Source organism: Cydia amplana, chromosome 22 (assembly GCF_948474715.1).
Source record: "Cydia amplana chromosome 22, ilCydAmpl1.1, whole genome shotgun sequence".
Taxonomy (NCBI): domain Eukaryota; kingdom Metazoa; phylum Arthropoda; class Insecta; order Lepidoptera; family Tortricidae; genus Cydia; species Cydia amplana.
In genome coordinates, this window is record NC_086090.1 from 2773648 (window position 1) to 2799927 (window position 26280).

At 36.9% G+C, this 26280-nt stretch overlaps 1 protein-coding gene across 2 annotated transcripts; it reads left to right on the plus strand.

Annotated features, from left to right (window-relative positions):
* The first annotated feature begins 15222 nt into the window (after positions 1–15222).
* Positions 15223–26119, plus strand: LOC134658447 (trypsin-7-like). Of its 2 annotated transcripts, none has more exons than XM_063514127.1 (8): positions 15223–15331; positions 15969–16028; positions 18319–18470; positions 18869–18996; positions 19348–19606; positions 21694–21843; positions 25789–25951; positions 26073–26119. In XM_063514127.1, exons 1-7 carry the CDS (start codon positions 15277–15279, stop codon positions 25939–25941), a joined length of 957 nt encoding a protein of 318 aa, XP_063370197.1. In that variant the 5' UTR covers positions 15223–15276; the 3' UTR covers positions 25942–25951; positions 26073–26119. The 2 variants fall into 2 exon arrangements, with proteins under 2 accessions (XP_063370197.1, XP_063370196.1); XM_063514126.1 differs by lacking the exon at positions 26073–26119 and adding an exon at positions 26023–26047 and having other exon boundaries at positions 25789–25962.
* Positions 26120–26280: the final 161 nt, after the last annotated feature.

Here is a 26280-nt window from a genome sequence, read left to right on the forward strand (position 1 = left end):
TTTTTTTGTAATCGGCTATTATGCCTTTCTAAGAAGTTTCAAAGCATTTGTAATGGATTCAAACTTTCAACCCCTTTTTAACCCTGTTAGGGGATGAATTTTCAAAAACGCTGAAATTACTTTTCCCATCTTATAATAATATCCCCATATACAAAGTTTCAAGTCCAACATTCACAAAAATATTTGATCTCCATACAAACTTTCAACCCTTTTTTCACCACCTTGGGGGATGAATTTTCGAAAACGCAGAAATTAGTTTTCTTGTTTTTTAATATAGTACATTTTTACAAAGATTCAAATTCCTAACTTAAAATAAAACTTGCACCCCATACAACCTTTCATCCCCTTTTTAACCCCCTTAGGGGTTGAATTTTTCAAAATCGCTTCTTATCTCTTGTACACTTTATAAATTCAACCTAGTGTGCAAATTTCAACTTTCTAGCTTTTGTAGTTTCGGCTCTGCGTTGATGAATCAGTCAGTCAGTCAGTCAGTCAGGACACTTGCATTTATATATATAGATTTAACAAGAAATATTTCGGCTTAGCACAGATACAGTTTATTTTAATCTCTATGGTGGTGACTTAAATCCAGGGGAGGGACAGCCGTATACGAAGCCCTTTATTCGAAAAAATAGCGCCATCTATATTACTTAACGCTAAACTTGTAAATGGCGCTTCAAAATTGATGCAAAAAAGCAAATCTTGTCAGTAGAAAAAGGCGCGAAACTCAAATTTTCTATGAGACCATATCCCTTCGCGCCTACATTTTTTCTACTGACAAGATCTGCTTGGCCAACTATATATACATATTAATCTTTCCTTAAATCAATCAGTTAAAGGCTCCACAGACCTTGCAATAAATCCACGCGATCTTTGATCCATTGCCGCCTATAGAGCGACATAAAATAGTAGAAATTAAATAAAATGGAACTCAAAAATGTCCATACTAAATTGTTGTCATGTGTAAGCATTTTACGTCAAAAATGTGACAGGTACGTAGAAAGTGGCGCCCTCATTTATTTTCTATTATTTTATGTCGCACTATACGAGTACCTAAGTAGGTGCAACAAAGTCAATCGCTATATAATTTTTGGTTAACCGCGAGTTCTCAGTTCGGGGCGAACTACTAGTTTATTTAAACTTTATTGCACAAAGACATATAAATACATAAATAAATATTATAGGACATTCTTACACAGATTGACTAAGTCCCACAGTAAGCTCAAGAAGGCTTGTGTTGTGGGTACTCAGACAACGATATAATATGTATAATATACAAATGCATATACATAGAAAACACCCAAGACTCAGGAACAAATATCTGTGCTCATCACACAAATAAATGCTCTTACCGGGATTCGAACCCAGGACCGCGGCTTCACAGGCAGGGCTTCACACGCGGCTTCACACTATGTACAAATGGCGGACTTAATGCCAAAAGGCAATCCCTACCAGTCTGTTGACTGACAATGTCAACAATAGGGCCAAACAGAAACGCTATAAGTTGGTGCAAGAAAAAAATATCAAATAGAGACAATGTTACAATGCCTCAAGGGCCTATTTTAGATTTAAGCTAGTTTTTTATTTCTTTTCTTTTAATACCACTGTATATATCTTGTTTGTAAATAAATAATTTCAATAGAGACAATTGAGAAATACGCGGGCGGCCGGTTATTTCCCATAGCTTAGTACTTAGTCCATCGCTCTCACTGAATTACCTAGTTCATTTTAGATTGTAACAACTCTATTAAGAATATTATGTCCTTTCCGGCAGCACCCGCCAGGGTGTAAACGAACGAAACTCGAGACAGCGTAAGGCGATCACGTGCCCGTAAGGGGCGTAAGGTTTAGATGGCCACTCATAATTTAGATGGCATTTCAATCAATAAAGAAAAAGTTAATGTTATTTGACATATATGTTGCGGACTCGTTTTCAAGACCCTTTACCTATGTTCAAATAATTTGACGTAACGTTGTCATGGCAGTACGTAAATAAACATGTCAATGAAAAAGTGTGATCTTATTTGAGAGTGAGGTTTTATTTTTATTTTAATATTATTATTATAGTTTTTTTATGTAATTCGACATTAAGAGACCTTATAGGTACATCTCTAAGTAATTGTATTACGTTAGTTTGATTTGGTAGTTGTAGTTGTATTTAATAATTGTTGATGTATTATTATTATTATTTTGCTTGTATGTAAATTCAATGTTGACGTGTAAAAGTGCCCTTGTGGCCTATTTGCTGAATAAATGTTGAAGTTGAAGTTGAAGTTGAGAATGATAATAATATATAAGTAATAAATAAATAGAATACCTCCGCTAAACGTATGTATCGTGTTACCGGGCGTACGTAAAATAGTGAGGTGAGTTTTCACTTCTATCGGCACTCTCGGAGTGCAACCGTTGTTGCTTGTTTTTAACTACCTTAGCGGCACCTAGAACCGTTAACCTAGTGTCAAATTGTACTGGTAACCTATAGTACCTAACTCCAGGTTTAACCGGTTAACGGTTAGTGACTGGTTAAAGTGGCACTAAGCGGCACTTGCAATAGCCCACTAACCCGGAGTCATCCGAATGTGACCTTTGAACTGTTAGAACAGTTATTTACTGTTATTCATATTTTTTCGCACAGAGGAGGAAATATTTTAAGACCCTACTCGTAGGTATGTACTTAATGTGGCCCCTCATAGAATATATCTAAATATGGATTCTCAAAAGACATCATTTTCCTGTATAGATATACCCCATCCTACCGACGGTAGGCGAAACAAATGGTACCATTTTTACCATTTTGTTAATAGAACCCTAAAACCTATAGTATCTGGCGGTCTAGCATGAGTTGTGTTCTCGCGCGCGACTCCATACATGCAACTCATGCTAGACCGTCTGCACTGTATAAAATTTCATCCAAGTCACGTCACTGTACACAATACCATTCATTTAAATTGAAATAGGTATCGATAATCTTAATCCTTTTAACCCCCGAGCCGTGGCCACTTCACAATTCCAAAATGGCTGAACTACCAACCGTTTTCTAGGGACTTAGTCCCATTTGTGGGACTGGTGTAAGCCCGTCCTGAAGTATTAAGTTTAACGAAGTCCCTATTGTTCTTGGGACAATGCCTTGAGATCGAAATGATGACTTTAAAATTTCTTTACTACGGGTTGTCGAATGTTATCGTAAAAGTATAAAACATTGCCATTTAACATAACTTTGCCCACCGCGAATTCGGTAAAAGCGAAATAACTTAGAAGTAGTTGCAGATACACTTTTTGAAGAAAGTGAAGAAAGTTTATCTGTATGTGCGGTGGGAAAAGTTATGTTAAAGGCAGAGATGCGATTTATTTGAAATACTTCTATTTAAAATGCAAATACAAAATGCAAAATACCTATTTTGTATTTTGCATTTAAATGCCTTTTAGTAAAAAACATTTTGTATTTTATTTGAAATACTTTTCAAGATGTATTTTGCATTTTTATATTCATTTCAAAATGCAAAATACTTTGTGATTAAGTTTAGCCAACATTGCCAGTCAAACAAAATGAAATGAACGAATGACGCTTGTATTGCCGAATTTGACCGATAGAGGCGCCTGCTTGCGCCTGGCGCCAGCGCCAGGTATTGTTAAAAAGCGTAATAAATAAAAATTGATGTTTTTTTTTTCACTTTTTAACAATACCAGTCCAGTTGTTATTAATAAAAGAAAAGTGTAATAATAATAAAATAAGAACTACATAGAATCAACCGAAATAAATGGCCACACAAGTCACAAAATGGAGCCATGGCTCTCTTTTCGTTAGTCTAGTTTTTTACATTATTTTAAGTGAGTATTATTCTCTTTATTCATTTTTCGTCTTAAGTTAGGTTTTATTACAATATGGATATAAAATTAAAATATAAAAACACTTACAAAAACAATATAAAAATATTATAAAAAAACCTAACCTAGGATGCCGCCAGCAGCGGGGCAAGGCCCAAGCTACCGGTGGTCAGGGCCACAGAGAGAGGAACCGGCGGACTATCCGCGCCGTGTCCAAGATCACCGCCTTCTGCATCTGGCCCTTGATCCAACCACCTAGCGAGAGTCTCTCAAGATGTTGGTCGAGACTCTTCGCTATTAGACGAAGTATTATTATTATTAATAACAGAATTTATTGATACGCGTACTGATAAATATGACCAAAATGTCATGCATAAGGTGCCATGTTATTAGACGTTTTTGTTCGGCTCTGCATTGTGTCTCTATTTCTCATGACAAATACCTAAAATAAATAAAAATATCTGAGATTTGGTCAAAAGGTATTTTATTTTGAAAAAGTATTTTGAAAATACCTATTTTGCATTTAGCATTTGAAATACATAACGCAAAACTATTTGGTATTTTGCATTTGAAATAGTAAATCTGAAAAGTATTTTGCATTTTGTATTTAAATGCTTTTTTAAAACCATTTTGTACATCTCTGGTTAAAGGGCAAAGTTTTATACTTTTACGGTATCTAAAAAAGAGACCCGCCGTTGCTCGCCCATGATGCCGGTTACACAACACCTTAACAAATTAAACGCTTAAATCTTCCTCAAGAATCACTCTATTGATACCTAGGTGAAAACCGCATGAAAATCCGTCCAGTAGTTTTTGAGTATATCGCGAACAAACACAGACGCGGCGTTGGACTTTGTTTTATAATATGTAGTGATTTTAAGTTTATTTATGGTTTGATACAATCAATTGAAAAACTAAATGTAACCCTGTGTTAAACTAAACATCTTATCGATCGACTTCCAAACCAAGAGTAGAGCCCTCAAGGGCCCTTAGAAGAATTCGTGACATTAAACAGGACCCTTGTAAATAAACGAAGGGATTTGCCTCTGGAAAATTGAAAAATGTCGCCTATCATGGAAATAATTACGTTCTCTTGGGTTTGTCTCGCGGTGGAAAGGGGAGTAGGTAAGTTTTTTTAAAGGATTTATTAAAGGACGGATAAGCCATTTGCTTTGGTGAGAGGCCTTTTGGGGTTCACTGTGGAACAATTTACCGTCATCATATTTTGTTATACTCATATCATCATACTTTTATCGAAAATTGCCAATAAAAATGCAATAAAATGCAATTTTGATTTGTCTAAAGAAATTTTCAAATTAGAATCGCTGATGAGACTTTTTTTATAGATTAGATATATTTATTTCTTGAAGAAAAAACACAGTAAGTATTTTACACAAAAGGATAAAAAAAAGGCTTTCACTAAAAGATGGGCAAAGATGGGGCAAAGCTATGTTATAGGTCTCTGGGCGGCTACGGTAAGAGTGCTTTCTCTCCTTTGCTTGTCTTTTTTTATTCTTCAGGTACTTCTTGACTGGCAAAAAAATAAAATTCGGCCCATTAGGTACTACAATTTTATCGTAAATACGGAACCCGTAACACCGATGTCCCGCTATCTTAGCCGTGTTGTTTAAAGTGATTTTCCCTCCCCCCGGATAATAAGATGATCTCACGACTTATAATAAAAGGTTTCTAAAATTCCAGTAAGTACCTACAAACCTCATCAGTAGCTTAATAAAGTGAATGAATTTAAGCTTAATTTATTCATGATAAAACATCTTGCGATAGTTTAAGATATACATAGTGAATCTTTGAAAACTAGATGCTTGCAACTTTTGGAACGAAGTTCCTTATTACTATCAGACGATTGACGGATGGGCGAAAAAAACCGTAAGATTTTGCCATCACAGACCATACTATTGTCAAATAAGTGTCAAATTTTTGCCGTCACATACCATGCTATTGTATGCAATGAGACTAATGATAATGAAAATGAGGATGAGGATGACAGAGACACGAACACGAACATGAAAACGAATGCACGAACACGGACACGAACGGGTATCTCGTTCGGTTAAAATGGGTAAAAGGTTACATAAATCAATCAATGAATACACAACACTTAGGTACCTGTAGGTACCAATTAATTAATAATTTAATATATTCAGAAGCTTCCAAAAACAAAATAGTTTCAGTTCTAAACCCACTCGAAAATTAAACATTTCTAAATTACAAGTTCGTACTCCGGGTACGTAGATAACGAGTGTTATCAGGAAAAGTAATTAAAACTCGGGTAGTTTGGCCACTATCTCGACCTGGGTGGTTGATATTGTAAATAATACAGTAACTAGCTTGTTGGTGACCGTATGGCCACACAAAATAGCTAAAAGAGCACAGTTTATTTAGTTTTTAGGGTTCCGTACCCAAAGGGTAAAAACGGGACCCTATTACTAAGACTTCGCTGTCCGTCCGTCCGTCCGTACGTCCGTCCGTCCGTCTGTCACCAGGCTGTATCTCAGGAACCGTGATAGCTAGACAGTTGAAATTTTCACAGATGATGTATTTCTGTTGCCGCTATAACAACAAATACTAAAACAGAATAAAATAAAGATTTAAGTGGGGTTCCCATACAACAAACGTGATTTTTGACCGAAGTTAAGCAACGTCGGGCGGGGTCAGTACTTGGATGGGTGACCGTTTTTTTGCTTGTTTTGCTCTATTTTTTGTTGATGGTGCGAAACCCTCCGTGCGCGAGTCCGACTCGCACTTGGCCGGTTTTTTAATATTAAGGCCACTTGCACCATCCCACTAACACGAGTTTAAGCGGTTAAACCGTTAACCCAGTGTCAAATTGTACTAGTAACCATGGTAACTCCAGGTTTAACCGGTTAACCCCGGGTAAGTGGTATGGTGCAAGTGCATGGCGCTTACAATATTAAAACTAAAGTTAAAGCTACCTAAAACTTAGAACCTTTAGTTTTATTTAAGTAATATAGATTGGAAATAGCAAAGAAATACCCTCTCTAGGCACCTAGATATAGACTACGTAAACTCCAAGAATCACACGAACGTGATGCCAACAAGCCGCTTCCATACATTCGGGCTCATGCCCTCATTTTCAAACGTCATGCTTATATATTTAACATAAGTTTCATGTACTTACTTGTGTGGTTTCTTACCTACGTAATAAATACTTATCTGAGTATCTAGAAAATTCATTCGATAGCATGATGTGACGTACGCGTTTGCGTTAAGTGTCATTTTTTATGAGATTTCGAGTTTCCAAAACGTCCCGCTTGGCGCGCTTCAAAATCCCATACAAAAATAGACATAACGATCACGAACGCTCGTCACGCTATCGAATGACGCTAGAGGGGTTTATCTGTAGAACGTCTAACAGGGCAATTCGAATGTACACTGGTATCAGATCAGACTGACATCTGACGTTGTTCAGCTCAGCATTTCACTCGTACTTGTCCCTACATGTATTGGCGCGGGCGAGACGCACGATAACTTAACATGATTCAAATATCATTCTGTCAGTGTAGGTACGTTCGAATTGGCCTGTTAAGGGCCTACTAAAGCCGCGTCTACCGACCGCTTCGTAAGCCACGCCCACTAGTTCTACCCTCCCCGCTAGCACGCACGCATGGAAGCGCTTCGCGCCGCACCTGCATGTTGTGTGAGCTTTAGCTCCATCTAGCGTTACATATACTTATATCAGGCCAATAATATCTTACAAGTACTATTTTTTAGTCTTCTATCTGAACCTGAACCTTTTAGTGAGATGGTGCAAGGTGCAAGTGGCGCTTATTGGTCTAAAATCGAATTCAACGATAAAAAAAATAACTTGACAGCATAATTTAAAACGTATAATAGAAAAACGAGTATATAATGTTATTTCAATAGGCATAACCAAGAAAAACAATAAAATATGAAAAAGTAATCATGTTTTTTATATTATTATAATGCAATTTGTTCTACTTTATACAGGGTGCTTCCTGTAACAGGAGCTATAAATTAAACTAAAGGCTGTACTCCTCAAAGTGACCAACATTTTTTCAGCAACTTTTAAAAATTATGAATCCTTTAGACTTCCTCTTTTTCATAAAAAATAAATATTGCATTCAATGTATGCTGACATCAGTGTGTTTGACGTTGCTTGTCACGCTTTAAGAGCCCGTTAACGATTATAGAGCCAAAATATAAAATTGATAGATTTATTAAATTGTACAACGGGACTTAATCGCGTATCTAAGTTTTAAAATTTACCTCCGACATCTCGAGGACGGCGTTGTCCCCGTGGTCTCGGAGAAGACTGGCTTAAGTTGACATCAGCATCTTCTAATCGCGCGAGTTTTTCGAACTACCCGCACTTCGTCTTGTTTATCCGCTTGAACGTTTATAGATTTAGTCATTGAAATTGTACTCCTTTTGTTACGTAATATCTAAATAACAAGTATTGGTTTCTATTAGCACGTTTTCTCATCTTGCCTTTTAATAATAAGGTCCCGAGCGTGCGTCACCGGCAATACATGACGAGAAGGGGCAGTTATTAAAAATTCATCAAAAAATTATAATGGTCAATTATAAAAAATGATGTATAAGAACAGGAAATGTTGTAGATTGTTTAAGTATCAAAATTACGTTGAAATTAAGTCGATTTTTACGAAAAATGTTCACTTGTTTTGAAGTAATTTCTGGTGAAAATTGATTTCGTCTAACTTTCATTTACTCTTGTTCAATATCATATAACAAAAATGTAGTCTATGAAAGTTGGAGTACAGTATATGTGTTATACAAAATTACCATTTTTAGCAGTCCAAACTTTACAAAATTTACAAATAAGATCGACTAAATTAGTGCTTTACGAGCGTTTACCTAAACGTCCACCAGAAAAAAAAATCATTACTAATTTAGTGAATCAGTTTTCAAAAAAAATGATCTGTAGGTACAAATGCAAGATAAGAGACGTGCTAATAGATACCAGTTGTTATTTCTATTACGTAACAAAAGGTGTACAATTCCATCGACTAAATCTATCAATTTTACATTTTTGCGACTAAAATCGATACCGGCCTCATATAAACATAACAATATTTACAATACATTGCGTCTTAGAATAAACTTTAAAGTGTAATAAAAATCAAAACATGAGTTATTTTCAAAAGTTGCTGAACAAATGTTGGTCAGTTTGAGGAGTATAGCCTACAGTTTAATTATTTGCTCGTGTTACAGGAAGCACCCTGTATTTAAATGTGTAAGCTTGGTTGCAAGCATGTTTAGCTCAGTTATACAAACATGGCTGAATGAGTGTGGACGAAATTTAGAATGTGGATACATGGCTGAATGAGATTGGACGGCAATTAGAATGAGAATGAGTTTGGACGAAATATAGAATGTGAATGAGTATGGACGAAATTTAAAATGTGGATTTCACTTTTTATCTCGGAAATTGTCCCTTACTACTTTAGGGTAAGGTTACTGACTACTAGTCAAATCAGTTTCTTTTTTCGAAATGTCAAAAGGATTTTGCGAATATGGAGTTTATATGAAACACTAGCATGTGACGTCACAATCAAATTACCTACTCTTTATAGTTTTATACGGGTTTAAAATAGAAATTGTGTCTAAAAATAAACCGCTGGACTTTTGTTACTGTAATAGTAATACCTAATACAAACCATAAAGAAATATAGTAAGACAAGAGTGCACACTCCATACATCAGTTCAGACTATTAATTTCAGTGTCTACATCTAGCATCGAGTAGCGGAACTATCAGTACTGCTACTTGACAATAGATGTAGCACCGACCGGAAAGTCTTATGCTGTTGAGATAAGACTTATGCTGTTGAAATAAGACTTTCCGGTCGGTGCTACATCTATTGTCAAGTAGCAGTACTGATAGTTCCGCTACTCGATGCTAGATGCTAATAGTTTTTTTGGTACTAAAACTGATGTATGGAGTGAGCACTCTATGTATTTTTTTCTCTATGATACAAACCGTACGCCGTTCAACAACGAAAACGCGCATCATTTCCATATTATAGTTTTTCGCCCGCCCTATATCGAGGCCGACAAAACGACCCTTATCACCGCCCCTGCTTTATGTCAGTTATGTCGTGGCTATTGTTACAGACGAGTTAAAATATAGACTACCAATCGGCATGTTGCATTCCTTATTCCTTAAAATAAAAGCGTTTCTCTATTTATGGCGTCGCTTTTCCGAGGTTGCGGTGTCATGCCTTGATACATTTTAAAATTCAAATTAAGTTTGTGTGATTAAATTCCGTTATTTTGTGACAACGCCGCTTATCGGGAGACGATTCTTATTGGGAGATATTATTTTATACCTACTCTTATTAACGACTGTTCCAATTGGAAATTAATTGACTTTTATTCATTGTTTTTATTTTTTGTGTTCTTGTATTCTCGTAAGTTCTGACATTGTAAATTTATATTTTGGATTTGTAAGTATTTACCTACTTACTCTTATTCTAATTGTGTTGACAATCCTTGTTGGAGCTATAATTTTATTTCATTAGTATTGCTATTATTTTCATTTTTATTTTGACGATCATGATAGAAATTCTTATATTTTTGACATCAATGCAAACTTATTATGTAATTGTCTTTCATGAAATAAATCATCTATCTGTCTATCTATCTTTTTAGGGTTCCGCACCAACTCCGCACTGCAGACTAGTGCAGACGAAGATTGGGTACTGAATTAAATCACAGCATGAGGGCCCCACACGAGCGGACGGACCAGCAGCCATATTCGATCTTTAAGATACGTCAAGTATAAGATATTGAAACGATATGGATCGGATATGTTAGTGTAAAACAAGTGTCAGAAGTGACGTTTCTTCAAAGACACTTTTGACACTTGTTTGACACTGACATATCCGATCCATATAGTTCCAATATCTTATATTTGACGTATCTTAAAGTTCGAATATGGCTGTATCTCTGTTCCCGCCAAATAAAATGCAGTCGCGGTGGCCGAAACCGGTCAGGAGAAGAGAGAGAGAGACAGAGAGAGACATTAACCTCTTCAACTGCTTGGTGTCTAAATTAATATCAACCAAAAAATGACCTTGAAGTTGATTAGTGATCATCGCCGACCCGATATCGCGTCCAAGGAACTGAAAGAGACAAGGTAAGCAGTCTGCATTACAAACTCGTCTCTGCTGTTATGTAGGAAATTGATTCTCGAGAGTGTAACTCCAGGGTATTGTAAGGCAAGTGTAAGAGACAGATAGCTTTATAGTGCCAAATGGCGTAAGTCCAATACAAACGTCGTGGACATACGACATTGACACGGGGGTCTTTTTAAGGCTTTTAGGGAGTGGTATAAAACTGAATGGTTATAAAATTGGACGCTATGGGACTACGAGATTTATGTTTGATTAAAGTGTGGACAATGTGAAATAGGGGTGTTTTGGGGTGTGTATGTTTTACTGTTGTACTTACTGTTTGAAACTAGCTAGTAGCTACATATTTGGGGCATTTTGACGATTTGAGAACAATTTGATTACTTTGCCTCACATTTGTGTGTGTGTGTGTGTGTGTGTGTGAGAGAGAGAGAGAGAGAGAGAGATATTTTTTATTTGTGAAAACACAGGTACAATGATTGATCCAACATAGGTTTCGTAGTCTCACCATGCTCTGCCCATAGCGGCGTACAAATATATACTACATATACTTAAGTAAACATAAAACATGCATTATTTCAAAATTTACAATTTGTAAATTAAATATTAATCATTAGAACATATAGTCACAACAATTTGAACATTTTATTTCTTAAGTATAATTATTTTAAGAAATAAAATTCAGTCATCAATCAATTAGTATCTATTTTATTTCTTAAGTACTTATAGGTACTTACACAATCTTACACAACTTGATCTAGCCCCAAACTAGGCAAAGCTATGCTATGGCACTATGCTATGCTATGGCTATGGGTACTATGTGACGATATACATAATTTATTACGAGTTTCCGAAATTATTTTATCTGAAAATTTCATATTTTTGGAAATTTTCCGTAGGCACATCGCTAGTATCAGTAGTAGGTACTTAGGTGCAAAGGGGTTGAGAAAATTCAAATTTTGTTTAATTTTAATTAGGTAATTTGACATGCGATTACTATGAAGATGAATAAAAATAACAAAATAATATTAAAATCTGTTTTAATGCTTCCTTTTAGTCGAAATTTATTCGTAATAAATCTCAACTAAATGTACCTAGTAATAACAAATTTAGTGTAATTTATAAAACATTGCCTAATGGAAACTTAATTCAATCAAATCAAATCCGCAAAACTAAACTGACTTCTAATTATCCAAAGTGAACCAAATGTCTAGGGATCTACTCTAATGTACTTTCTACGAAATGTAACAGATTTTGAATCCATCTTTCAATAATTTCATTATTTAAGTCTGTCATTAGAAATTGACCTCTGCTGTCTACATTCATTTGTGTGTGTAAGTAATAACCACGATAAAATAAATAATATTAATTTATATGTATAGGTATATTTTAAATACAATGTAGGTTAGGTTTAGAGATTCACTATTACTCATTAGAACAATACAGTTCACTAAAAAGCGGCCAAGTGCGAGTCAGACTCGCCCATGAAGGGTTCCGTATTTAGGGGATTTATGACGTATTAAAAAAAACTACTTACTAGATCTCGTTCAAACCAATTTTCGGTGAAAGTTTGCATGGTAATGTACATCATATATTTTTTTTAGTTTTATCATTATCTTATTTTAGAAGTTACGGGGGGGAGGGGACGGGACACATTTTACCACTTTGGAAGTGTCTCTCGGCGCAAACTATTCAGTTTAGAAAAAAATGATATTAGAAACCTCAATATCATTTTTGGAGACCTATCCATAGATACCCCACACGTATGGGTTTGATGAAAAAAAATTTTTTTGAGTTTCAGTTTACAGTATGGGACCCCCAAAATTTATTGTTTTTTTTTTCTATTTTTGTGTGAAAATCTTAATGCGGTTCACAGTATACATCTACTTACCAAGTTTCAACAGTATAGTTCTTATAGTTTCGGAAAAAAGTGGCTGTGACATACGGACGGACAGACGGACGGACAGACAGACAGACATGACGAATCTACAAGGGTTCCGTTTTTTGCCATTTGGCTACGGAACCCTAAAACAGAGCTTAATTATTTGAATTTCTTAAAATTAACATAAATAACATGATCGCTAATTAGTGTTGAATAATTTTACGGTTGACTCACTTGTTTTAAGTCACTCGCGCGACATGTTTCGCAGAGCCTAGGTCTCCTTTCTCAAGCACTAACAGTGCGAGCAGCGTTCACGACCCATGTTCTCCGAAACATGTCGCGCGAGTGACTTAAAACAAGTGAGTCTAAACCGTAAAATTATTCAATGTTAGTATGTCTCACAACAGTTTAAATTCGATCGCTAATAGTGGTTTATATTACATTATATATGTGTATTTTTAAGTTGGCTTTAAATGCAGTAAGATTAATATTTTGAAGTTTGCTGTATGTAGTTAAGCAACTAGGAAACCCTAGGAATCATAGGGCTGCGTTTTTTTGGGGTGTGTAAGGCAGCGGGCTGAATAAAGGTTCGCCCCAGATACCGATGGAGTGACGAAGCTCTAAAAGACCTGGGGCCCGTTTCGCTAAAGCTTGTAACTTGTAATGCAAGTGGAAGTCCCTTTCTAGCTGTCAAAAAGTGACATCCGCTTGTATTACAAGTTACAAGCTTTTGAGAAACGGGCCCGGTCGGCACTCGGAGTAACCAATTAAGTGGCGGAATAGGGCTGAGTGGCGTTCTCTATTGTCAGAGGCCTAGATTCTTTTTGGGTCAGTGAGCCAGTAAAGTAAGTACTTAATATGTGACGTTATCTATGAAAAGGGACCTTATTGTCGATGGCGCTTACGCCATTATTAACGATGCTCCGATATAAATACAATGCCGCGCGACGCTGCATGTGCGGCGTAAGCGCCATCGACAATAAGGTCCCTTTTCATAGATAATGCCCCATATAAATAATCTCCCATCGAGGAAAGTCTGTCAAACAGCAGACGGCTACTGCTTGACAGACTTTCAAGCAGGGATGTTGCGAATATCCGCATCCGCATCCGCAACCGCGGAACTTCCGCATTATTTTCAACATCCGCATAAAATCGATGCGGATTTAATGCGGATGCGGATGTGGAACACGTCGGTACAGGAACGTCTTAGCATCGGCGTAAGTGCTAAACTGCTAGGTAATTTCGTCATTAGCCAAAAAAACCTATTAGAAATTTGCAGTCAAGCGTGAGTGGGACTTAATGTACGAAACCCTTGGAACGCGAGTCCGACTCGCACTTGGCCGGTTTTTTGAAATAAAAATTACTAAAATGTAATATTTGACGTTTTTTATGTACCTATCTTGACATCCGCATCCGCATTCGCATCCGCGGATGTGAGCCTTTAAAAATCCGCATCCGCGGATGTGAGCCTTTAAAAATCCGCATCCGCGGATGTCAAAAAATCGGCATCCGCAACATCCCTGCTTTCAAGCACCACCATCATCATAAATCAACAAAAAGACGGCTTTTTGTTGATTTATGATGATGGTAATTGTAGTTTACAAACATGAAAAAAGCGACGATATAGAAACTTGTAATATATTGGCAATGTAGGTTTATGACTAATGGAATTAGGCCACAATGCACCATGAACTTGTCGCGGTGTAACTGTTAGGCGCAGTACAATGACTACCAAGCAACGCTTAATTTTGTTGTATAAAAAAACTTCCACATTTGGAAAATCTATGTCACATTTTGTAAACTAAAAGTGACCACAACCTTGTGTATTCAAAGCTGGATTTGAACCAGCTTCATCTGCCACCACCATTGGCGACTGACACTATTACTCCTAGCCCAAACGGGGATATTTTGCATTCTTCTTCATTTTCTGAGTAAATGCAATCTTGGAAGATTTTTCGCCTTGGTGATAATCTGAAAAACTATCTTTCTCTTCCCTGCTACTGCTTCCTATCTTAGTCGCTAAGAGATTCTTGAGATTCTTGAGACTCTAAGAGATTAAGAGATTCTTCTTGAAGCGATATATTGCACATTTAGCATGTCTTGCTGCTATTATCGCGACTTCATACGCAAGTCGCGCTTGATTAACGAAGTTACGTGAGTTGAGACAAGATGTACAAGACGTGCCTGGTTTTACTATAACTAGAGACAAATCAAATTCTTATTTAAACTGAAATAAACGTAAAAATTGTTACTTCAGTGTCTTAAGCATTCCAGCAATAAGTACTGCGTTTATTACACTCAATATACTGTTCACAATTCTCAAATTATGTTTACAATTCGCCACAAATGCTACGGAGAACTTAAACTAAGCCATTAGATGGCCACCTTCAGTCTCTGAAGGCTGTTATGCCATAATGTGGACTCCGATATGGCTGTGTATGTTTTCCGTGATTGAATTGTGTTTTTACGGTATGTAGTTGAATTATTGTAACATGTGCAGTAATGGGTATCTTTCGTGATAACTGTAGGAGGCTCATTATTTAAGATTGTGAGTCGGTGTTCAAAGGTAGGAAATAAATTTATCAAATTTAAAAAAAATTGTGAGAAGACTAAGTTTCGATAGGTTATTTAAGCAGCTATATTTTTGAGTTTGATATTTTTATAATTTATAAAAAAAAAAATTAAAATTCTATTACATACTTGAATCTCAGTTGTGTCGCTTAACTTCAAACTCGGGTAAATCCATTCGACCCTCTCAGCAAATATCTAAACTATTATTACCTTTTCTTAAAACCAAAATCGCATAATCTGACAGATTAATGTACCCGTGTTTGAGGTTAAGCGACTTCAGTTGTTTAATTTATATTCCAGCGGCCTAGGTGCTTACAAATATCTGAGCACGCCTCTGTGTCAAGGCGTTAGAGTGCTTGTTCAGATATTGTGAACACCTTGGCCGCTCCGATATATCTGATGGCGACTGTACATTAGTGTTTATGTAATTACGTATTGAAAGTACGGACTATTATAGTTGTAATACTGGACTACAGTTTGGTAGTTTTACTGTATCCGACTAATAAACCAGAAAAGTGGATTTTTTTTGTTCAAGGGTCCTACGCTCAAAATGGGTCTGTGTGTAAACCTGGAGACGGCAATTGTACGGCGAAAGGTAAACCTTATCATATAATTATATAAAACCGTAAATAAACAACCCGCCCCTCTTGACGGTAAGTGGATACTGCAGCCTTTGGATTCTTGTAACGAGATGACATACAGGTTGGCTCAAAAATAGGTAGACAAAAATTTTTTTGGTATAAGTATTGTTGATAATGTTAACAAAGGCTTGCGTTTGTGTATCGAAGCCAAAGTTTTGAATACATTTGTTTTATCTAATCTAATACCTTTAAACGAGCAATTCTTGTTTATTTATTTATTTATTTATATATATATATATATATATATATATATTTCGGGGATCTCGGGAACGGCTCTAACGATTTCGATGAAATTTGCTATACGGGGGTTTTCGGGGGCGAAAAATCGATCTAGCTAGGTCTTATCTCTGGGAAAACGCGCATTTTCGAGTTTTTATATGTTTTCCGAGCGAAGCTCGGTCACCCAGATATTTTTAGTTAAATATGATTATCGTTTTAATTTTTAATGACGTTTTGTAAAAGATTAGTAAGTATGAAAACTATTCCAATTTTTTTTTAAACATATTTTTGGGCTAAATTTGTGTGTCTACCACTATGTCCTCTTTCGTTCTTGTAGGGATCTTTTAGGATGTAACTAGGAAAGCACTACGATGAGAAGCGGGATTTACATTTATTTTATATTGTTAGCATTCTTATAGTAACAATATTCTGACTTGTGAGTCGAGTAAAATAACAACATCAATATATTTTATCTGAAAAAGTCACCCGTGAAATTCATTTGACATGCTTTAATAGAACATTAAAATAATACTTTTTCGTAGTCATGGATAATGTTTATTATAGTTTTTCGATAAAGTTTTTTTTTAATTAGCCCTAAAATTATTCACGTTCGTTAATTCGATTCAAGTTTATTATTTAAATGAGTGAAGGGCAAACTGATTAATTAAATAATAATTATGTTTAGTTACGCGTAACTTTGTAAATTTTAGGTAAAATTAAGTACCTTCATAGAAGGCTTAATAACAAAAAGAGCTTCTGATGCCAAAAAAAATAAGATTAGCTTTTCGGTGACGGATAACCTCGTGAATACTCGTATCTGCGAAGAAATAAATGCATTTGTATTTGTATTTGAAGAAATTTAAAGGTGTTTAAATTAAATAGTTTAGTTTCCGACCCGCATTGGGCCAGCATGGGGACTATAGTCCAAGTCCTCTCACGCTAGAGATACCTGTGCCTGACAGTGGGACGTATATAGGCTGATTTTTATTATTAATAATTATGTAACAGAGTCACAATCGTCAATTTGTATTATTAGAAGGTTTCTAGGGTCCCACAGTGAACGGTGACAACGAGGAGAGGAGTGTCATGTCACAGGAATTTATATTTCCTGAGGTTGATAAAAAATAGGTTTTAGAAATTAAAATATGTTGCCCTTATCGAAGCAAACATCTTGGTATTCGATTTAGTTCTACTAGTGCGTTCATTTTATGGTTTCATACTTACTCAGTGGATTTGCTTACGTTAACGTGATGACAAGTCAAGAGGATATGGAAAAAGTGAAGTTTTTGACGTCAATAGGCTAGAGTGTTCGCTTATTATCATTGTAATCAGGAATGCCAAAAAAGGCTTCACTGACAGTTGATAATGTAAACCAAATCGGGGTGTTCTTTGTTATCTGCCTATCAATTCAGTTTAAAAAAAAACTATAAAAGGGAAAGATTGAAAAATCCACCTCCAAAGCCGAGATTAGACCTTGCTGCTGCTATGACATTTTTATCGATTTATTATTTTAATACAAATGCTTCAGAAAAATGGTTCAGATCTATTCTGACCAGCAAACAGCTTTGGCAATTGTCCTTAACCCCCAAAACTGCCCAGGCTCTTTGATAAGCTCGCAAGAGACCGCCTCTCTAAGATTAACCAGAAATAAGTTATGACCATTTTTATTCATGTTGATTTTTATTTGTTTAAATTTCTCGTAGGTATGTCAATCTCCCATCGAACAATGTCACCTCACCTCAAAAGGAAAAAATGGAATTAACCCAGTCTGTCTGTCTGACTGTCTGTCCACCATTCCCCCCTTTATCTCCGGAACAACTGGAACTAAAATTTTGAAAAAATACAAAAAATAGTTCTTTACTTATAGATGACAGAAAAACCTATTAGAAATGAGCAGTCAAGCGTGACTTAATGTACGGAACCCTTGGAACGCGAGTCCGACTCGCACTTGGCCGGTTTTCTTGCTACACAATCCACTATCACATTAGTTCTCTTAGATATGTTTCTTCGTGTGCTATCTTTCAGATAGCCTCAACCGTGGCGTATTGTCCTCCGGCTGCGTGGCGCACTACTTCCGTATATACGTGACGCGTAGAATACCTCCTCGTAACTACCTCTACTTCCACGAGGTTCTTCAGGGAGTGGAAGATTTGAGGAACTTTAACCCACTTACACCGGTAAGTTGTGTTCTTCCACTATTGCAATGTCTATAACCATCTCGATACAATCTCAGACTTATTTGTGTACCACGCGGGACCCCAAACCTCTTCGGAGACAATCTTATAAGAGACCGTCTCCCGAGGAATAACGTCATCGATAACTGTTGCCACTTTATTACAGACAGTTACGATGATAGATTATCCAATACTATCGACATATACTTATATCATACCTTCTCTTTGATCTACATGTATGATGTAATAGTATTTATAGTACGGCAATGCATTCCAGTCAGCAAAAACTGCCGCATTTTTGAAGAATGTAGGCGCGATTTTCACCTGTAGAAAGTTTTTAAATTCATCTTTTTGTACTATATTAAGTTTGCCCGGCTAAACAGTAATTTTTCCACTTACAGCCTAAATTCAGGATCGTGGGAGGAAAATCTATTGACATAAAGGATGCTCCATACCAAGTGCTGTATGGGGAATACTGTGGTGGAACCCTGATTGCACCGGAGTGGGTTCTCACGGCAGCTCATTGTAGGTAAGTACATTATATAATATTTAGAGATACCTAAGCTAATGGTATGAATGATGAACGAGTTAAATTATATGCACCCTGTCAAATAAGCGTGGATGAGAATTCTTAATTTAGCCTCGCTCTGTCCAACCCTTTTTCAAGAAACTTCAAGATTCGGTCCAATATGAAATAAAATATTAATTACTTAGAATTTTGACCAAAACTAAGTTTAAATGACACTCAGAGTTACTTGTACTTGACTGCATGGCTTCTTTCAATGGGTTAATACCTTTACCTCCTCTTCTAGATTTTGGGAAAGGTTTGAGAGATCTTTTCTTTGTCATGATTATGATGATGATTATTACCCATTTCCAGAGAAAAAGAAACCTTCGTCCTAGTCGGATCCACTTTCCGAAGCCTAGCCGTGCGCTACAACATCTGCGCTCACTTCACACACCCGCTCTGGACCATGAACAGTAAACTGCATCCTCATGATTGGGACTTCCAGTTGGTGCTGTTAGAGAAGCCTGTGCCTACTACGCCTATGTCAAGACCTATTGCTATAGGGAGGTTGACTGATGTGGTGCCTGGTGCCTTGGTGGCCGTCAGCGGGTGGGGACATACACAGTATAAGGTGAGATACTTGTGCTGCTGGACAGAACTGTGCCTACTACGCTAAAGTCTCAGCCTATTGCTATAGGGAGGTTGACCGATGTCGTGCCTGGTGCCATGGTGGCCGTCAGCGGGTGGGGACATACAAAGTATAAGGTGAGATACTTGTGTTACGGACAGAACTGTGCCTACTACGCCAAAGTCTCAGGATATAGGGAGGTTGACTGATGTGGTGCCTGTTGCCTTGGTGGCCGTCAGCGGGTGGGGACATACGCAGTATAAGGTGAGATACTTGTGCTGCTGGACAGAACTGTGCCTACTACGCTAAAGTCTCAGCCTATTGCTATAGGGAGGTTGACCGATGTCGTGCCTGGTGCCTTGGAGGCCGTCAGTGGATGTGGACATACGCAATGTAAGGTAAGTTATTAGCTGGTGATGTAGAAGCGGTTTTAAGATTGGATAACGCTCTGTTCTTGAAGGTTTGAATGTCGTATCGGTCCGGAAATACCGCAGGCAATAATTCATTCCAAGCGTAGCTGTGCATTGTGCAAGGCAGGAAATTTCTGGAGAAACGCACAGTTGAGGACTGCCAACCATCTAAGTGCTAAAGATGGAAAATGCTGTCGCGTAGAACGATAGCGGAAAAAAGCGGCAGGGATTAATCTAAACAATTCGAAGCTCTGCCTGTACATACTCGTAGGTATCTACCACAGAACAAGTAGAATGGCGATGCGAGCAGGGTACGTGTCGCCGCCGGTTTTGAGCAAACGCTCGCATGCTACTCGCCAGTGCTGACCGAAAACGAAGTAAACATGTCTTTTTGCGCCACAATAACGTTCAGATTAAGAAGCCAGACGTTAAATCTGTCTAAAGGAGGCGTATCCATTCGCCACGCACACAAGGCGCTAGCTAGTTTTTACTACCGTTGCGCGCGTGTTAGTAAATGTGGAGAGGAACGAGCGGCGACACCGGTTCCGATACTAACTGTGCGCGATAGCCATTCTAACCTCTTTAATATATTATGTTCTGTGGTATCTACGTAGCGCCAAGGAGTCAAGTTGTCTACGTCTAGATACTTTGCCAAATAAATTCATCTGTTAGTTACCCAATATTGGGTCATTGGACCATTATGATTTTGATTTACTTAAGTGATTTAGGCATAAAACCTTTTCGGGCCTTTCAAGCCCGTATTTGATTTTTACTATGAATATTTTATGATTTATCCTTTAGGATTAAAGTGAGATGAAGTGTGTAAAAATTGGATAGCATTAATATTCGTCTAGAACCGTAGAGCGGACGAAATGCCGAAGGTCGACCCATATCAATCGTGTTACTAAATTATCATAACCTCTACGAGTTTTTGGTTGGATTGTAAAAATATTAAATGTTACGCTTAGATAAATATGCTTTAGAAGTTCTATTACCTAATGGTACCGGTGAAAGAGGGGGAGGGGAAACAGGGGATGGAAAGATAACATAATTATAAGAAAAGAGATACCTATATTTTACCTACTGCCGCGTGCCGTCATTTATGTGCTTAGTGAGATAGATACTTTAGGTAAATAATAATCCATAATATACGAGCTGTATTTGACGAACAATATAGGTAACGCTTTTTTTTCATATGATGGGTAGGTTTATGTTTACGTAAATATGGTTAAAACAAAATAAGCATACGCTTGATCACTTGAATATATGCCACAATACATTTATGAAGGGGACAAACATAGATCATTATCGTAGATGAAACATATAATATGCAGTCGCCGTCAGTTATATCGGAGCAGCTGAAATGCTCTAAAATATCTGAACACGCACTTTGACGCCTTGACAATAGAAGCGTGTGCGCTGAACAGATTTAGATGAAATATGGAGATAGTCAAATCAGAAGGCCTGAGGAAGGACAGGATAGTTTTCATCAATCATCATGACAGACGAAATTGCGGGAAGAATCTAGTTCTAATAGCGGAGTCTATTTGATTACTCTAATATTTTAATACGTAGGTGTTTACGTCTGATTTTCATCAGAGAGTTATATGTTATATGTATATGAGTGTGTGTGTAGGTACATACAGATGTGCAATTTTTTTTAGGGATATTTTATTTCAGAAAAGCGCAATGCAAGACCATTTACGTCGTGTCTACGTACCGGTTATACCTGACGAGATCTGCAAGATACTGCCAAATGTGAATTATCACAACATTACGGAGCGTATGTTCTGTGCAGGCTTCCTGAATGGCACTAAGGACTCATGTCAAGTAAGACAAATACTGGTATTGATGTCGGCGGCCGACAGTGAAAATATAACTGCCTCGTTCCCTGAGTCGACGAAGCCCCGCTAGCGGGGCTCCTATTTCTGGTCAGTTAGCCCTTCGGGCATCTGAGGCAACCTAACGAGCCTATCCTACGTATCTATTGGTTTGATGTGACTACCGTCAAAGCATTACAAGGGCACTTTACGATCAGCCGCCGAAATTGATATTGATTGATACCATAATTTATTGATATCGATGGTCATTAATACTGGTAACTTATCGACAGTAACACGGTACTTGGTTCATGCTGCCGTGTGCAGATATCTTATTCGAATCAAATCAAATGTGCTTAGCATCCAAAAAACGTTTCCAAACATTTTACGTGACTACTGAAAAAGAAATAGACATATAAAATAGTTATTTGTACAACAAGAGATCAAAGTTTGATATTTCTTCGAGTGCTTATTTTGAGTCCCGTGCAAGCGAAAGATTCTATAGTAGATTCACGAGCGTAGCGAGTGAATCTAATTTAGAATCTTGAGCGTAGTAAGGGACTCAAAAGCGCACGAGATGTAAATAACTTTGATCTCGTGTAGTTCATAAAACTTTTCACCTCAGCAGTAAGAACATTTAGACAACCCGAAAAATGTAATCCTTCTTCATCACTTACCTATTTAGTCATGTTTCTTAAGATATACTAACAATTAAGTATAATTACCGCAATCAAACACAAAAACAAACAAACAAACGTAGTACATTTCAGTAAAATAGGTAATATATGAAAACAACGACCATCAATTGATTGACATTTGAATCGGCAACTTTTTTTTTGTAAAAAAAAAACATTGTAAGATACGGTCCGAATTACGGATACTTACTATTTGTAAACTATTGTAGAGATTCTTAAAAGTATAATTATTTATTTTACGTGATACGAGGGGCGTTCAAAATATTCTCGGTATTGATATCTTACGACCTCTTCTAAAATTTCTTTCGTTACTGGCCGCTAAGGTTTATTCATTGACATTAAAAAAAAGTATAATTCGAACCGAGATAGTCTTTTGTTTTTCTGCAATTGCTGAACAAACATGAACATCCTGTGCGAATTGACAATGTTAACTAAATTAGAACATCGATGCGTGATAAAATTCTTGACAAAACAGGGTAAAAATCAAAAAACCATAAAAGAGGAAATGGATTGTGTTTACCGTGAGTCTGCTCCTTCTTTATCTACCATTCAAAAGTGGTCAAGCGAGTTTAAACGCGGAAGGGAGAGTATTGAAGATGACCCTAGACCTGGCCGGCCTGTAGTAGCTACTTCACAAGAAAATATTGATAAAGTGGAAAAACTTATATTGGAAGATGGTCGAGTGAAGGTAAAATCTATAGCACAAGTAACCAATCTCTCTATTGGTACCGTACATGATATTATACATGACCATCTTAATATGTCAAAAGTAAGTGCAAGATGGGTTCCGCGAATGCTGACTCGGCTTCAGAAAGACATGCGTGTAGCTTGTTGTTCCGATTTTATTGACCTGTGCGGTGAAAATCCTGATGAGGTGCTGCAAAGAATAGTTACTGGAGATGAAACCTGGGTTCATCATTATGACCCAGAGAGTAAACAAGAGTCCATGCAGTGGCACATTAAGGGTTCAGCTCATCCCAAGAAGTTGAAGGTCATCCCTTCAGCTGGCAAGGTCATGGCCACGATATTTTGGGATTGTGAAGGAGTATTACTAATCGATTATAAAGAAAAAGGTGTAAATATCACAGGACAGTACTACGCTAACATTCTACGTCAATTAAAGGATGTAATTAAAGAAAAGAGGCGAGGAAAGTTAACCAAAGGTATTCTGCTTCTGCATGACAACGCCCCCGTCCATACTGCTCATATTGCCAAGGCAGCTATTGTTGAACGTGGGTTTAAAACTGTTACTCACCCACCGTATAGTCCGGACTTAGCCCCCAGCGACTTCTTTTTGCTCCCCAATCTTAAAAAGGATCTGCGTGGAAATAAATTTTCTGACGATGAAGCATTGAAGGCGGCAGTGGAGGAGCATTTTTACACGAAAGATAAAAAATATTTTTACGAGGGATTAAAAAAAATAATTGATCGATCTTTTAAGTGTATGAACATAGAGGGGGAGTATATTGAAAAATAAAAATATCAAACTTTTCGTACTTGTTTGTTTTCATTCTCATACCGAGAATATTTTGAATACCCCTCGTATACTGTGTATTTTTTGAGTTCATTATTTTAATCGTACAATAAATTACGTAAAATATAGTGTTTTTATCAGTTTTTATCAAATCTGAAACTTTATTTTTATTAATTACATACAGGGTGTTTGGCACATGTACCGACAACATTTTTTGAGGGATTTGTGGTGTCATTTCCTTCCCTTTCTTCCTTGGAACCTTGGTCCTAGGAGCCACGGATCTGGAGATACGATTTTTTTATTTTTTTCATAGTAGGTACTCTTCGTTAGTGTAGTTAGGCATGACAATAGCAAAGTTAAAACAACGGTAACAAAAGTCAAAAATAGCAACGTAGCAAACAACGTACGTAGTTAACAATTGACCGACGCAGCACAACCACATGCACTTCCGTGACGCCACTTAAAATTTGACTACCCTCAGATTTCAAACTAAACCTAGACTTTCCGTGTGTGCGACTTGGAGCGTTTCCATGTGTGCGTAACTTTTTAGAGCAACGATTAAACGATTACAAAGCGGATAATCGATTTTTTAACGAAACACAATTAGGTACACGACGAAGCTACCAGTATCAGCTAAATTAAATTTAGTTTAAATTTAAATTCAGTTTATTTGTAATAAAAAAGCCCATGGTTCGTTTTATGCTGAAATTTGTAACAAAAAACTATTATTTGAAAGCAGACAGGCCTAATGTAAGACTAACAAACAAAGTATGCATTTAAGACCATAAAAAAAAGTTAATGGGGCTTCGAAAATCAGATTTTGGATGATTTATGAAAAAAAATAAAAAAATCGTATCTCCAGATCCGTGGCTCCTAGGACCAAGGTTCCAAGGAAGAAAGGGAAGGAAATGACACCACAAACCCCCCAAAAAATTTTGTCGGTACATGTGCCAAACACCCTGTATTAAGAATTCATACTTGTATGTGTTTTGGAACGATGCGTTCTGACGGTTTTCGGGGGTCTATTATAAATCGTTAATATACCGTTGAATGTCGTTTGAAATTTTTTTTGTCTCTTTCTTTTTGCTAACGACGTGAAAGGGACAGAGATAATAAAATCCAAGTATTTCGAACTTGTATTAGACCCCGCATGTTGAAATGACATTTGAATATTAAGGTCACTTGAATGTCATTTTGTCTCACTCAGTGAGCAAAATGCCATTTTGCTCACTGTTTTTAAGTAGCAAAGTACCCTTGTTCGAGCCGCTGAGGTGAAAAATGAATTGTCTTAGGGACCATCATACGACGCGAGAAATAAAATGGGTAGATGTTTTTAGCCCATTAGATGATTTTCAAGGCTGCGCACGTTACCTTCCAAATTTTTTTTTATTGACAAAAATAAGCCAAACAAAATTTGAATAGGTACCTAGTTAAATCGTCAAGATAAGATAAAGATAAAAGATTTTTATTCGTGACGATCACAAAACATGTACGGACATGTACAGACAACAAAAGCAAGAAAAAAAGAAATCAATAAGTGTGCATCACGAAATGGACCCAACTCAGCATAATGCTAGCTATAAAGCCAGCGCTGGTCTTCCGTAGAGCCCATTCGGTGATGTCACGACAGATAACACATAAAGATACATAATAAAATACTACAAAGATACACAAAAGGAATAATTAAGAGAATAGAGAATACAAAAAAAAGGAAAAACATAGACAAGAATTTATAGTAATATTATTATAAATAGCTTGACCCTATATTATATTTTTTTCTTCCCAGGGTGATTCGGGTGGACCAGTCATATACAACGGAAAACTGATAGGCCTGGTCTCATTCGGAGTGGGCTGCGCGTTACCAGACCAGCCCGGAGTTTACAGCCGAATACCGTACGTCAGAGATTGGATCCGTGAGATCACGGGCCTACCGCTCTAATTTACCGGTATCGATACCAGAATAGAAATACCGGTATTATTTTTGGTATCATCTAACCAATTTACCAGTTTCGATACCAGGATAGGAAATACCGGTATTATTTCTGGTATCATCTAACTAATTTACCGGTTTCGATACCAGAATAGTAAATACCGGTATTATTTCTGGTATCATCTAATCTAACATGTTTATTAAGTTAATCAAAATAAAAACCCTAATGTTTTGATACCGATATTACAATATTCAATTCGAAAATCTAAAACCGCAGGAGTCTACAGCCGGTGTCGATACCAGAATAGACTTGATAGTTATCGGTATTTCTGTTTTAATCATTGGTAT